Source organism: Lytechinus pictus, chromosome 6, assembly GCF_037042905.1.
Source record: "Lytechinus pictus isolate F3 Inbred chromosome 6, Lp3.0, whole genome shotgun sequence".
In the NCBI taxonomy this organism is placed as follows: Eukaryota; Metazoa; Echinodermata; class Echinoidea; order Temnopleuroida; family Toxopneustidae; genus Lytechinus; species Lytechinus pictus.
In genome coordinates, this window is record NC_087250.1 from 26,518,220 (window position 1) to 26,534,240 (window position 16,021).

The following is a 16,021-nucleotide window of genomic DNA, read 5'->3' on the forward strand; positions in this document are numbered from 1 at the left end:
ACAACTTGTAGGCTTGTCTACAAGTTTGCAGTTGGCAAAAAACACAAGTTATTATTGTTTTGTGTAGTGATATATACTTTTTTCATGACTATATACTTGAAATTACTGCCCCCTTTTAAGGCCGTAATATAACACATTTCCAGTCTGTGTTTACGTTCGCATTGGTGTGGACCGATATAGGTACCGGGCTGGTGTTAAATCAACACCGGCGTTTTTTTTGCAGTGCACAAATTCCTAAAGACAGTCCTTAAAATGTCCCTTTTTCTGATCTAATTATAACAAATTTTCAGTTCGCGCTTCGCGCTCGCATCACTTGATTAGTGAAATAGTAAATTCCTACAAACAAGCCATAGAATGCCCCTCTTCAGGTCTGAATTTCAAAAATTGTCAGCTCACGCTTCTCGCCCGCAATATTTCATTAGTAAAATACGTATCATGTTCATGATTACAATGACCACAAAAAGTGCTTCATGTGCTTAGGTGTAATTATAACAAAATCAGCAAGCGATTGGCGCTCGCATTAGATGACTATGATGAGATACGTACGCACTTCATGAATTCCAAAAGATAGTCCTTAAAATGTCCCTTTTTAGGGTCAAGTTATACAAAAAAAATCCGCTCGCGCTTCGCGCTCGCATTGTTTGTTTTGTGAGACAGGTACATATCATGATTACAAAACGTTGCTTATAATGTCCCTTTTAGGACTGAATATCAAACATTTTCAGCTCGCGCTTCGCGCTCGCATTATTTGATCACTAAGATACATATCCGTTTAATTGCATAGTCCTTAAAATGTCTCTATTAGGTCAGTATACCTGGCAATTGCGCGCGCTTCGCGCGCCCACTTAATGACTCAAAATTTTTGCTGGTCCCCCCCCCCATGCCGCGACCCACGTTACGCCAATGTTAGCAGTAAGCACTCTTGAAATTTTAGTTGAGACATCTTGCACAGAAGGTCAATACAAAATTAACAAATCTTTGATTTTGATATTATTAATGCATAGGGTATATCATTATACTGCAAGTTAGCAACTACGGCACACTAGCCTTTCTATTTTGATCCAAAATGTTTATTTTTACAGTGAAAATATCTTTGTATAATTTACCTTAAAGTATTCACCAAATGCCACTAATTTAAATCTAAAAATTCAAAATCTTTTGGCATGTGATTATTGTAGGGGGGGGGCACATCCCCCATCAGACTCCCCCCCCCCCCCCCCCTGTGCTCACGTTGGCGCTGTCACGCCAAATTTAGTTGGCAAATTTAGCTGGTACACCCCCCCCCCCCCAACAAAATGCTTCTGGCTACGGCCCTGAACATATATATTAGGGAGCTTCTAGCATGTTAAACCAACATGCAAACATGCTAAGAATCATAGCTATGCATGTTCCTATCAAATTCGTTCTTCTAAAGTCGTAATCTAGGCTGGAATTAATGATTAAAAATTGAAGTAGAATATATCATATTTGGAAGCTTCACGCCTGTTACATAAAAATGTCAAACATGGAGATAATCATAACTATGATTCACTTTAATTTGTTGCTATCAAATTCATGTTTTAAAGCAGTATTCAGGCTGGAAGTAATAATCGCAAATCGAATTAAATCGACGAAATCGCTCATAATTCCATTAAAATATCCATAAAATACATTTTAATGCATAATCAGCATTTAGCAGTATAGTTTTATGCATGAGGTCATCAATATGTAAAAGGTGTATTGGTGATCATTATCACCACTTTTCTTTGTTTAATTTTTCTTACATGAAAGCAAAATTATGTCATATCTTTATACCTTTCATGGATCCTATTTTCTCAAGTTATCAGTGTTGATTAATTACTAGTTAGTAATTTTCTATATCCATTCTTTCCTTACAATTGAGGAAGTCTCCTAGTATTTGAACACTATCATTCCACAACTCTTTATACCTCAGTCACATTTCTCCTACGGCGGCCGCTCGTTTGTTGTTATATTAAAACCACCTATATGTAGCTGGTAGGAAATGGGCCGTACGTCCGCCGTGTAGGTGAAGTGTGACTGGGGTATAACAGCCCGAATGTTCGTTATGCTTGGGTTGAAAAATACATGTTAAAACCTTTCATCGTGACAACAACATCGTGGATCTAGTTACAGTTACGATCTTATCCTATTTCGATATTAGTTTCTATGCTAGAGTTTTCAATGGTGAAAATGTCATAATCTCTGATTGTATGACAAAAAAACACGTTTAATTTCCATAAAATCTGATTGATGAGTATTTATATATTCATAACGCGATTTGCTAAATTCGTTTTAGGTTTCATATGTAAAGGGAGATTGTATCATGATTCCACTTGGAAAATAATGAAAGCAAAATAGCACACTTCATTTAACAATATTAACAGACATCGTGGCACCCTTGCAAGATACATGCAGCCTAGGAATAGTTCGTATATTTATTGAATACAGATATATTTCTGATAACATGAATAACCAAAGAAAATGTAATGTTGATTAATTTTCTATTTTATCCCTGTATGTTTTCTCTCTATTACTTCTACTTTATTCATCCCTCATGAAATATGATCATTTACCTTTTGCATGCTTTCATCATATCATTATGTTTCTACCCATTGTAATTAGTTCATCCTTGGCTATTGCATCTATGTCTCCATTTCCGTTCGCCTATTACGTATTAGTAATAACCTTGTATATTTCCCTATTCGCTATTCGATGCCTTCTTTCTTTGACTACAATAGCTATCCACTACCTCTCCCGGCGATTACACAGTCTCTAAAATCCCTTTGCATCTCATTTTCCCTTTATGACGTAATCACTTTAACATCTTCATATGCGACGCCCAGACTTGCCTTGCAGCGCTATTGCCACGCACGCACAACAAAACCCACACCCACACGCGCAATCTTTATCACATACACACACGCATAACCGAGCGTTGTGTGCCATACACGAAGCCACACACATAGTCATCATATTGGCGTCACGTATGCATTTATCTGCGCAAAAAGCTTTAGATCGGGGTATTTTGTTGGACGTTAAATGCATTGCCTGTTCGCTCTTGCTAGCATTATTCGACCCTGGGAAAGGCTTATACACGCTGGGTAAAAGAGGTAGAAGCGATATTTTGCTTAATTCGAAGCAACCAGGTCTGTCACTGTAGCATTTCACTGTGTGTCTACGGTAATTCACAGTTACTCCAAGCATCCATTCTTTACTCCGAAAGTAGGTAATTATTGTCACAATTTTCATTATTTCCTCTTTTGTAGTATCTAATAATTTTCATTTTTCACGTAAATTTTCTAATTAATGTTGATATTTTATTTTCTTTCACTATAACAAGTTCATTTTTCTGATTCTTATTCATTGTCGTGCCGTCGTATTTCGTACTCCTTTATGTCAGATGAGTTTGGTGTACAGTATATTTCAAAATTTTAATTATATTTCATAATTATTAATTTCACTTCCTTCCGGTGTTGTTTTTTTTTTTTGCATTTTTATCTGTATTAGCAATTATATCAGCATTACGAATTGGTTGGTTGGTTTTAACCTAAACAGCTGATATATGTTTATTTAATCGATCATAGCGCGCTGAATGTCAAATAACTCTTTCTCGTCGAAATCAATTAAATATCAAATTTTGTAGGAGTGTTTTTGTGTCGCAAATGCCCGAAAGTAAAGTGCCACATATATTCTAATAATGTATGGGCAACCTTAGGCATTAACCACTGCGCTATAATTACGTATTTGTAAGATTCGCATATCATTAATGATAATAATAAAAATAGCTGGATTCATAAAGCGTTTTTGCCTGAGGTTACAAAGCTCTGCTATTATTACCCCGGCTTTAGATCGAGCTACCATCACCGGCGCTCAGTGCATTCAAGGAAATAATCCTACCGGGTACCCTTTCACCTCACCTGGGTCGAGTGCAGCACAGTGTGATTACATTTCTTGCTGAAGGAAAACACGCTATGGCTAGGATTCGAACTCACGACCATCTGTTTAAAAGGCGAGATTTGATGATAATGCTGGCATATATACTCTGGTTTGATCAAGCGTGGACCAACTCGGCATGAGATTTCGAATAGAATAAATTAAATGTTTATCTTAATCTTGTTTAGATCTATTTCAGAAATTTAGAAAGTAATCCAATTTAAATGGATATCTGAAAACCTCATTTCGGTTAATAATACACACAAAAAACTAATTTGTTTGTTTTTGTTATTTGTCATCATCTTCGCTATCATCATTATCACAGTCGTCATCATCAACACTTAACAAAATTGAAGCATTATCATCATCACCATCATCATTATCATCACCATTATGACCATCACAACCTACACATCGTAATTTCAACATCATCATTACCATCGTCACCATTATCATCATCATCATCGTCATTATTATTATTATCATCACCGTCATCATCATCACCATCATCATTACCATCATCACCGTCATCATCATCATCGTCACATTAACGTCGTCATCATCGTCATTATCCTCACCGTCATCATCATCATCGTCATCATCATCGTCATCATCATCAACATCATCATCACCATCCGAGATAGAGTGAGAAGGTGAAATGATCTAGGATAAGCTAATACTCACCACTTGTCTTCTTCTGCCTGAGTTTGCTTCTATGCAATGAATCATTAACCTTACACTAGTGGATTACTTAATAACTAAATTATGAAAATATTGTGTTGCATTAGTGACTCAGCTAAAGCGAAATATCATATCTGTATAACGCTTGTAAAGGTATGTGTACGTAGATCTTGGGATGCATTGAATGCATGACTACTGGTGACTGTATTATCATTAAAACTAGTAATATAATTTTCATCACCATGTTGCGGTAGGTAAAACTAAAAGTTGCTGTAGAAGTAGTAATAGAAGTAGTAGCAGTAGTAGTAGTAGTAGTAGTAGTATGTAGTAGTAGTAGTATGTAGTAGTAGTAGTAGTAGTAGTAGTAGTAGTAGTAGTAGTAGTAGTAGTAGTAGTAATAGCAGTGGTAATAATACTATAATGACACTACTAATAGTTAAAAAAATGATAATAAAATGATGACAATAAAAATGATTCTAATGATAATAATACTTTTGCTACCACGACTGTATGTCATTTTCTATTGCATTTTAAATATTGCCTAATCTGCTACATGTTCATACCAAAAAACAATGTTACTTCCGTTTATTTTTGTGTATATGTGTATAGCCCTAATTCATATACACGCGCCAATAATCACCATGTGAATACTCGCCCTATACATGCTATATCCATGATATCAGACAGATATCTCTTCTCTTTTTTTTTCTCGAATATATCATATCCATGTGTATGTACTATAATTAATTACTTGACGTTGATTGATTCCAAGGCTTGCAACCTGTACCGACCTAACCAATGAATAACAATCCTTTCATCGCGTCTCTATTTTCAGGATTACTAATCATTTTAGAGAGAAATTTGGTTGATGAATTTTCAGCCCCTACCCCTCCCCATGAAACATAACTTGCTCTTCCTCTCTGAAATTATTTTCTCTATATTTCTCTCTTCTACCCCGCTCCCTTCCCGCCCCTTCCCGCCCCTTCTTCCTTTTATTGTAGCAGTTTGATATCAATAAAAATGAAATAAAACGAACAATCATGGCAATTTCTACTCATGTTTCACGGGACTGTTATCTTCTAAAAACCATCTCTATTCAGAACTGTTTTGGGAGGGAACCTCAACTTAGTTTTATTGCCTTTATAATTCCTTTTGTATTTCATCACACCCATTTACACTTTTTTTTCTTTACAAGGTAATGGGTATATTGATTTTGCCGATAACGTTATTACATATATCATAAATAAATTGTAAATTACAATATATATTCGAAATGCGATTGACCTTCTCTCTTAACAAACCTTTAAATAACGAACGAGTAAATTTGACATTGCACTTTACCTGTATATATCATCATGACTTCCATTTTATATCTCATTCAATATAATAGAACGCCCTAGCTGCTCCGATGTCAATGATGACGGAGGAGAAGACTGCTCGATATCTATCACAGATAGGAAGATGTAGCGACGAAGGCAGAGCAAACTTCGAGAGCCTGGTCGAGAGTATTACATCGGCTACCGAGGAGGACGTCGATAATGTTGAAAAAGAAGCGCGAGTTCAGGTTTGTATTCACCCCGGGTATCGACAGGGGTTTATTTCCAATTCGTCCACTTGCCAACTCCTCTACTATCATCATGATCATTTGGTCTACCATTAGTTCGTCCACTCACCATATGGTCTGATGTCATTCCGTCTAATGACTAGTTGGTCCATTAGTCATTTAGTCCATATATCATTTGGTTTAATAAAATTAAAGTGCTAAATGTGCAAAATGAAGGAAAAGATGAATGGGTATTAGACCAACTGTTTATTAGACGAAATGGTAATAGAAGAACTGGTGATTAGACGAAGTGATTATTGGACCGAATGGTTATTGGACCAAATGGTTGTTAGACGAAATGTTGATGGACGGAATGGCATTAGACTAAATGAAGGTAGACCATAAGGTGAGTGGACGAGTTGGCAGTGGACGTATTGGCAATTTACATTCACAGGGACGCTCTAGGCTCCGTCTTATTAAGAGTTAGGATTGATCCAATCAACCACAGCCATGGAAATCCAACAACGCCAGCATCTTAAATGAATGTCTGTTCAAAATGTTTTCTTTAATACAGATATAGATATGATTATATGTCCACATGTTTATTGTTGTCTGGATACTTCAGTATGCTCATTTTTGTTAACAAAGGACAATTTGCACATTTCCTGTATAAAACATTGACATTGATGGATTTTCATGTAGTTGATATTGATTGGATTAATCGATACTCTTTGTAAGACGGGATCCAGTTTTGTATTTCCCGGGTATTCAGCAATCATTGGAAGTAGTCGTTCATTCATGGTTGCACGCAGCGAAAAGTGTGGTATTCATTGGTTTAAATAAAGGACAAGGCAATTTACTTTGGTGTCAAATTTTATTAATAATAATAATAATAGGCATTTATATAGCGCCATCTATCTAGAAACATTTTATTCCGAGGAGCGTTGTTATTATTATTATGACCCCGGTTTTAGCTCGAGCTGCCTTTCAGCGCTCATGCATTAAATGAATTAATCCAGCCGGGCACCCATTCACCCCACCTGGGTCGAGTGCAGCACAATGTGGATAAATTTCTTGCTGAAGGAAATTACGCCATGGCTGGGATTCGAACCCACGACCCTCTGTTTCAAAGTCAGATGACTTATCCACTGGGCCACAACGCTCCATTAATAATATATTATCAAGAGCTATTTGATCACTAATGGTTGTCATAAGAACACCTCGAGCACGCATTTTGTTGTTGCTGATGTTGTTGTAAAAAAAAAACCATTGAAACTTGGGGGGGGGGGCTAACTGTTTTGGGGAGAAATTGCTCCCTCTGATTTTTCAAGGGAAAATTATAGATTAATTTTTTTATAAATCAATGAAAATATACAAAATTCATAGCATTTTCCCTTTCTTGATTGTTTACTTTATTTACGGATGGGTCCCCACCTGTTCCATCTCTTTTTCTTAATACTTTATGTTACACACACACACACACACCCTCACCCTCACACACATATATATATATATATTACATTAACCTAATTTATTTTTTTTCATTCACAACATCTTTGAATACAAGAGTTGCGAAAAAAGTTGCACATGTATAATATCAAATATATATCTAATTTAATATAGATCGTCCTTGCTATCTCAATTCGAACAGATAAGCGAAAAGGTACTAGAATCCTTAAAAACGAGAATTCCTGAAAGGTCACACGAAATTGAATTAATATTCCTCATAGTATAGTGCGAGATGGATCTTGATATGATTCATGAAGCTATTTCACTTGCCCACTGTAACAGAACTATCTATAAATGGCTATGGAGGTTAGAGGAAGAGGTTAGAGGAAGGGAGATAAAGAACTAGAATCGCAATAGAGGGATGAGTAGAGATGGTAATGAAGTTGCAGGCGGAGACAGGGAAAGAGCGGGAAGAAGAGAGTGACAAAGAGTGAGAGAGAGATAGAGAGAAAAGCGAAAGTGCTTTGCATATTTCATGTACATGATGTATATATCTTTATAGCAACGAATTCTCGGCGGTGCTATGATAGTTTGACATAAAAAATAGTGAGGATGTATTATTCTCAATTATGATTGCATTGTTAAAAATACTAGTAATAATAGAGAAAATACAGGATGTATTACAGACAGACGACATAATGACTATACAAACTAAACTTATTTATGCAGTGAGATGTAATGTAGAATTAGAAGTTAAATGCAAAACAAAGTAAAATCTAATAATTTTGGTAAATATAACGACGAACTATCGTGTTTTTACCTTGATTGCAGTGCATCTATCGGATAAAGCGTGTTTGTATTTGTAAATTAACGGCGAATTTTATGTTACGTGAGTTTTAAAATGGCGGGTTGTTTTAATATACAGTTATCCAGCTTTTTTTTTCATTTTCACAGCCCATCCTTAATACTTTAATTGTTTATACTGTTTGTGAGTCCCAGCTGCCATTAATAACTACTGTTTTTTTTTACAGTTTTATTTTTAACAGTATGGTTATTAAAAAGATTCTTTAAATAGATCTCATCGTCTCCATTATAAGGGAAATAGCAATCAGTAAACAGAAAATTGTTCATTATATATTTTGTAATATCCATAATCGATTTTCACATTTGCAGCTGGTTTTTCAATTACTAAAGGAAACTCATTCCGAAAGCCCGGATGCTCAGATAATGAGGAGTGATTATCATATGTGCTATCTTATCTCAAGGTTTCTAACCCCACACTCGACGTTTATCAAGATTTCATTTTTTAATTACATGGGACAAAATACGATGATTACAAATAAAGCAAAAGGCCATTACGAAATCGTTTTTAAAAACTCCATGGAACAATCATTCTATTGAAAAGGAAAAGGGGGGATCGATCGAATTGTTAAAAAAAATCGTAATAATTATTTACTGATGAACTGTCATACATTTGTGTATACATTATTTAGATATATTTCCTCTCTTTGTTTGTTTTTGTATATGATTTTCCATTCTGTTGTACAATAAATTATTATTTTTTTATTTCTTATAAATGAAGGGAAAACAAAATAAATGATAACGCCGAAGTTACTGGTCCTTAACTAGCATGACAAACGTAACATGAGATTGATTCAATTGACAAGAAAAATAGTATATGTCATCTTATATATGCGTAATATTGTAGGTTTGTTGGCGGAAATTGGAAATGATATGATATGAAATGAATCATCCATGCAATCAATAAAAAAAAAAGAAATCATTTATTATCGGTGATAATGTTAGTGATTTTATTGTGGGCTCTCTTGAACTCGATGAAAAGCGAAATATCATTGTGAGTATAGGTCCATGGTATGATCGTCACGACCATATACATGATGTATTAATTCTATTTCCTAGAATAAACACCTTCTTTGGGATGAAACCCATTTTGTTTTGTCTATTTTTTTTCCGGGGGGGGGGGGGGAATGGGGGCAATGACCAAGATGTGAAGTTGAGGATGTTAAAGGCCTGAATACAACGCCCGAACTTTGTTGGAGCGTTCCTTGAACGATAGAGAGGGGAGGGGGGCGAATTTCGACAGCGCTCGTCACCGCGCACGAAATGGGTGAAAAATATCGAAAACACGGGCGTTGCCTTAGCGGTGCCACGTTCGAGATTTTTGCGTTGGCCTATCGGACCCAAGTGTCCACGAACTTGCGTCTAGCGGTGCCAAACTTTTGGAGCGGTGGTGAACTTTGCCGGAGCGGAAATTGCCTGCTCCTCACCGCTCGCAATATTTTGTGCAGCTCAAAAGATTCGGAGCGGTAGGAGGGACCATCAGCGGTGGCTGATTGTACACAGTGTTAACGGGGGCCATCTTAACGGTGGTTAACGGTAACGAGCGGTGATGATTTTTTTTTCACCGCTCTAGGACCGCTCAAACAAAGTTCTAGCGATGTGACCAGGCCTTTAGTTCGATTTAAAAAATAAAACATTATAGATATTGAACAGTAGACGTCTAAGACATACCTCTTAATTATTCATTAAAAAAAATCCGCTTAATGAGTTCCATTTTCTTCCTATTTTCCTTTGCTCCGACTATTCTTTTTAAATCACAGTGACGGGTAAAGTAAATGTGGCTAATGTACAAGCCTCTCTTCTTTCATGCGCCACGTCTGACCTGTCGAGCACTTTATCATAGAGTGCGTAATATTATTTGATTTTTTTTCTTTCCTTTTTTTAAACAGGCAAGTCGAGCAAAACAAGAAGCAGATGATGCCATCAGAAAGATTTCGAAGGAAAGGGATCGCCACATCCGAGAAATCCACCAAAAGACCGAACAGAAGGAAAAACTGATTCGAGAACGAAAAGGGTCTTTGCTTGCCGAAATCAGCAGACTACGGGAAAGCTTCGAGAACACGATGAAAGAGAGACGCGGTCGCATTGAAGCACAGGTAAAGATGCGGTCAGGAGCTAAGGCCAGCCTTACAGCGGTCGAAGAAACCGAACCATGCGACACTCTGCAGAACGTCGCCAAGGATAGTCTTGATACGGTGCGCCTCGTCACAGCCTCGTGCAGGAAGATCAAATTCACCCGACAACAAAATGACTCGGAAGATCTCGTGGGGACACTCAATGGAGTACAACACTCGTGGGAGTTGCAGCGTAATATCCCAATACCCACAAACATATCTTACCCAGAACTCCTTGCAAAAACCAAAGGCAACAGCGGTGTAATCATGACGAACGAGGTTAGATCCGGGCTCTTTGAAATAAATACCGATACCGAACAAGCGCGCACGATCATTGCGGACGCGCAGTTCGATATTTGTGACTGTGCATGCGCGTACAATGACACACTCGTTGTAAGTGACTACAATAGTAAGACTATTCATATTTATGATTTGACTGGTGCATCGGTGAAATCAATAGGCATCCCGTCGGCCCGCGCTAGGGTAGCCGTGACAAAGGATGGCTTGGTGTTGGTCGGAGATGAACTCAACGGGAAAATCTATTTCCTGAATCCCAGGAACGGGAAAATCATCCGAACCTTACCCATCGACGGGAAGAAAATTAATGGAATATATTATATGAGCCGTGGCTGGATCGTAATACAAACCGGCATTACGGTAATCAGTGTATATGATGATTTAGGAGTCCTCAGGGAGACGATTCAGGACAGTACGTGGAGTGAGCTGCGATGCGCAGTGAGTCGTGACGTCATCTACATCATGTATAAAAAACAAGATGACCCAATCACGTACGTCGGAATGCGTTCTCCAAATTCAGGTCGCATCGAGGTGATCGTCCGATGCAAGATATCGAGGTTCCTGCTATCGGAATTCATTGTGACGTCCTCTGGAAATATCGCCATCAACGGTGATAATGAGATATTGGTATTTAACCAAGCACCGGGGTACGAAGCTGTTTTGAAGAGGTTAAAGTAGTATATTAAAAAAAAATGATAAACTTACAGTGGCAATATAATTCGGACCCGTTGCTTTATACGACTTTCTCTCTCTCTCTCTCTCTCTCTCTCTCTGTTTCCTCTCAATTTTTTACACGATTTCATTATTGTATTAAAGTTAATAGCCGCATAATATCTACCCACTAATCAGGTCTTATCGGATTTTTATGCGACAGGCACATGGGGCCCGTAACACAAAGCTTAGCAATGATCGTAGAACATTATTCTACGATCGATTGCATTGACTACAATGTACAGTCAATTGTGAGAATTGAGTTTACGATTAATAATTAATCTTTATTTTACTGCACCCTGGAAACCATCAACTTGTTGTAAACTACGGTCTACAACATTCATGTGCAATATCAAGCTTTGCAATGGAAATGTATGAGCAATATCGATTTAAAAGAGATATATTGAGATTATCGTGTTTTTTCATGTATATACCAGATGTGATGAGATTCAAAACATTTTGTATGCAATGCGATACAGGTGGGTGTTTCATAAAGCTGTTCATAAGTTAAGAGCGACTTTAAGAAAGACTGGTGATCCTTTCTAGTGGCAAATGGTAAATGCACCAAAAATGTTCATTGGCGACGTTTTATTACGTAAGAAAGGGTCACCGCTCGGTCATAAAGTCGCTCTTAGCTTACGGACAGCTTTATGAAACATCTACCCGGTCTGTAATGTTAAATTAGTTACAATTAATCTGTTTTTAAGTAGTCTTTCTCGTTTGTGTGACCTCAAAAAGGATAGGTTAATTTCAACAAATATCACTTAACCAGTATATCAACCCATACTCTATTAAATTCCACACTGCAAAAATACCGGTGCTAAAAAATACCAGCTCGGAATCTATATAGGAAAACAACAAAGAGGTGTTGAAACAGCACTACTTTAACACCAGGAATTATTTAAACAACACTAACGTGTTAAACCAATATCGACTTTATTCTTTACTGGTGTTGTTTCAACACTTCCCTGGTGTTTTCCTATATAGATTCCGGTCCGGTGTTAAAGCAACACATGTGTTTATACAGTGTAACCAGTAAATTAGTTGATTTGGGTCATTTCTTTCACATATTCACTTACAGACTGGTTACTTTGGCCAATCCTTTTTAAGAAATCATATTTATGAGTGATGCCAAAATCGCGTGTAAAAATTATGTGTTTTCCATATTGTGTGCAGTGAATAATCATGTCTATGTTATTGGGGCCGTCGTGGTCTAGTGGTTAAGGTTTTCAATCTTTCAATCCGTGGGACGTGGTTTCGACCTATAGGAAGTAATTCCTCAAAACGCTGCATAGCACCAAAATCTGTAGAAGGATACGTGGGCTATATGAATTCTGTATTAGGGCTATTCTATCATTGTTATTGGGGCTATTGTAAATTTATTTTATCAGGTTTGGGGTGTAATGCAATTGCTGATGGGTAAGGCTAATCAAAGTCATTTCATTTTTTTGGGAACAATTACAACAGTTCCAATGTTTTTTACTAAGAAATTTTAAGAAAATGTGTTGTATATTATTGGTTTGCCTGCGTGGTTATAAGCATGATAAGTAATCATTTTCATGTAAATAAAAGTAGTAGTAATGTCATATATCTTTATGTTTTTTCAAACTGTTTACTGTATAGACTACAGAGTCATTGTGTAGCAATTATGATATATTTCGTTTTTTCTATATCCTGGCGCCGGCCGTCCCTGTTAGATTTTATAAGTAATTTTGCCTGGTTTGTAGAGGAAAATTAGGTTAGAAGTAGAATCAGAATTCAGCAATGATGTTTAATCTTTGAATGTGATTCAAATGTTGTTATTTAAAATCATCTTTTTTTTTTTTTTTTTTTTTTTTTGGGGGGGGGGGGCATTTTACGTGTATATGATTTATTATCATGATTAGGCTCTACATCAGTAATCATGTTTATACAGGGAAAATCGTTTTGAAAAGGAAATTCGGCTTTTTCAGTCAAAATGCGTTTCGGGAAACATAATTTGTACTTTTCTAAAGAATTGTGTGGATTTCAAATGTGTAAGGTGTGGGTTTTTTGTTTTGTTTTATTTTGCATCATTTGTTTTCTCTCAATAGCGAGCCGCTAGTGTTTTCATACTCAAGGCGAAGCGGAGTTACTCCTGAGTAACTCCGGATAGAGTTGATATGCTTGTACTGCGGACCGACATTACACCCCCTTTCAAACTGGCAAGCTCCGCAGCGGTGTATCCGAAGTCGTTTCCGTGGTTGTGATGCGGCGGAGTCTCCCCCATGCGGAAATGAATGAAGTTACTCGCGATATAGGCGATACAGCACTTCCGGTGCGGACTAACTCCGTTTGTAACCCTCTTCACGAAGTGGGTTGAGTACGCCCGCTTTGGACCCGGATCGAAATAATCCTAAAATTTGCATACTGCCCTCCAAAGTGGAGTAACTCATTCTGGACCCTGGAGTAACTCCACTTCGTCTGTCAAATTGAAAGTGGTATGAGAGAGAGCCACAAGTTGAACCTTAACGAAACAAAAATTAACAGAGCAAGAACACACCTTTGGGTCCATTTCAAACATTTAAAAGTATTCCAAAAGTTCAAACACGGTAAAAGTTCCACATTTTTCCTCTCTTCTGCTGTACTTTTTTTTTACGGGTGGGTTTTTATGATACCATAATACTGTTTTTTGTGTCATGGAGTACCTTTCCCTATAGCTTCAAGCTCATGTTTGCGGCGCCATACATCAAGCTGTATCCTTATCTGTTTTCGTGAATTTTGAAGTGATGTGGTCTATAGATCCTATGCATGGTGAAGTCATAATTGAGTATATGAATATAAAAACAACAAAAAGCCCAAGTCAATAGGAGGTCATTTTGAGGAAATAAAAAAATGATATTATTATTTTTAATTTGGGCAATTAAAGTAATTTGGCCAAAATACATCAGAGAACATCCTAAAACAAATTTAAGTGTACATTTTTTTTATGAACATTAATATTCACTTTTCTTGTGGGCGGGGCCTTTTGTCTGGTGGACTTGTATCGTTTTTAGAATCATACGGACTTGGGTCATTCTTACATTTATATACATGGTAGACTTCTGCATGTGTATGTGTGTATTTGATTTTTGTCAGACGTGTATCAATCAGATATGATTATTTACGTCTGGGCCGACCTGTAGTAAGTAGTAGTAGAAGTAATAAGAGAGGGCGCTATGATATCAATGTACGAAAAGTCCAAATCCTGGACTTGATCTTTTTTTACACACATACCAGATTTTCCTCATTTATTAAAGGCATTTCTGAGATGATTTCAGAATTATCATTTATACACAAGTCATTGTAAAAGGAATTTTCCCCATATTTAACTAAATTTCGCCCCAATTTGGACTAGGGTCGTTTTTAATATCCGGATACTCAATTTCAAAGCGCCCTCCATCAGGGGCCCATTGCAGAAAGAGTTGCAATCAAACGCAACTCTAAAAATAAAGCGCAGTCTCAAATGCGCGCTGTTGATTGGTTGAAAATCGAGTTGCGCATGATTTTTAGAGTTGCGATTGATTGCAACTCTTTCTGCAACGGGCCCCAGATGACATAGCCATACGCGTAAACGGGGGAGTTGTCGGAGATGCGTCAGCTGCATATTATCACCAACGCAAGGAGGGCAATGGCTTCAAGCTCCAAGATGGCGGCGTGATGACTAATGACGTCATGTGTCTATTCACTTGATTCTGCCCATCAGCTTGTAATCAGAGTTACGTGTTCTAAACGAATATCAAACTGCAGAAATTACCGTCCATCAGCAAGACCGTGTTGACAACAGTTATAAACTGGTTAAAACGGTATGGTGTAATAGTGAATTAACTTATATAAGCACTTACTGGAATGCTCCCCAGGGAGTAGAAAGATGAATTATCAAATGCATACGTAAATCAGACCAATAACAGGTGCAATAAATTAATAACGTATATGTAAAGCTCGTAGATTTTTTTTATTCGTATGATTATAAATTTGAGGGTGAATGTATAGTTGAGAGATTTGTATTGCATTGTCAACATTTCTACCATTCTTAGTGAAGAATTGTAAGCCAATCAGCTCGACAAAGCTCGATGTCAACGCTTGTTTGATGCTTGTGTGTGTGTGTGTGTGTGTGCTTTTTTTAATTCTTATTATTTGAGGAAAAATAATAAAGTTCATATTAAACCTATGTGCAAACCCCCTCATTGATTGTATTTCATTTTGATTTAAAATTGTCCATGATTGATAAAACATGGTATGGCCTAATATTTATATTTACATTTCTAAATCTTCACATGCTTTTGTTAAATCTCCTTTCTTAAAAAAAGAAATGTTACTTTCCCATGCCCGATTCGAGGGGCTTTTCTTGGCTTTGATTGTTTTGCTTGCCTGTTTGTCTAGATCTCTCTCTCTCTCTCTCTCCCTCGGTCCAATAACCATTTGGTCCAATACT

General features: G+C 37.0%; 1 protein-coding gene across 2 annotated transcripts; it reads left to right on the top strand.

Annotated features, from left to right (window-relative positions):
• The first annotated feature begins 2,941 nt into the window (after positions 1–2,941).
• On the top strand, positions 2,942–13,171 carry LOC129262769 (uncharacterized). 2 transcript variants are annotated; one of them, XM_064100591.1, is made up of 3 exons: positions 2,942–3,226; positions 6,005–6,178; positions 10,357–13,171. In XM_064100591.1, exons 2-3 carry the CDS (start codon positions 6,023–6,025, stop codon positions 11,554–11,556), a joined length of 1,356 nt encoding a protein of 451 aa, XP_063956661.1. In that variant the 5' UTR covers positions 2,942–3,226; positions 6,005–6,022; the 3' UTR covers positions 11,557–13,171. The 2 variants fall into 2 exon arrangements, with proteins under 2 accessions (XP_063956661.1, XP_054756758.2); XM_054900783.2 differs by having other exon boundaries at positions 3,119–3,222.
• The last annotated feature ends 2,850 nt before the right edge of the window (positions 13,172–16,021 follow it).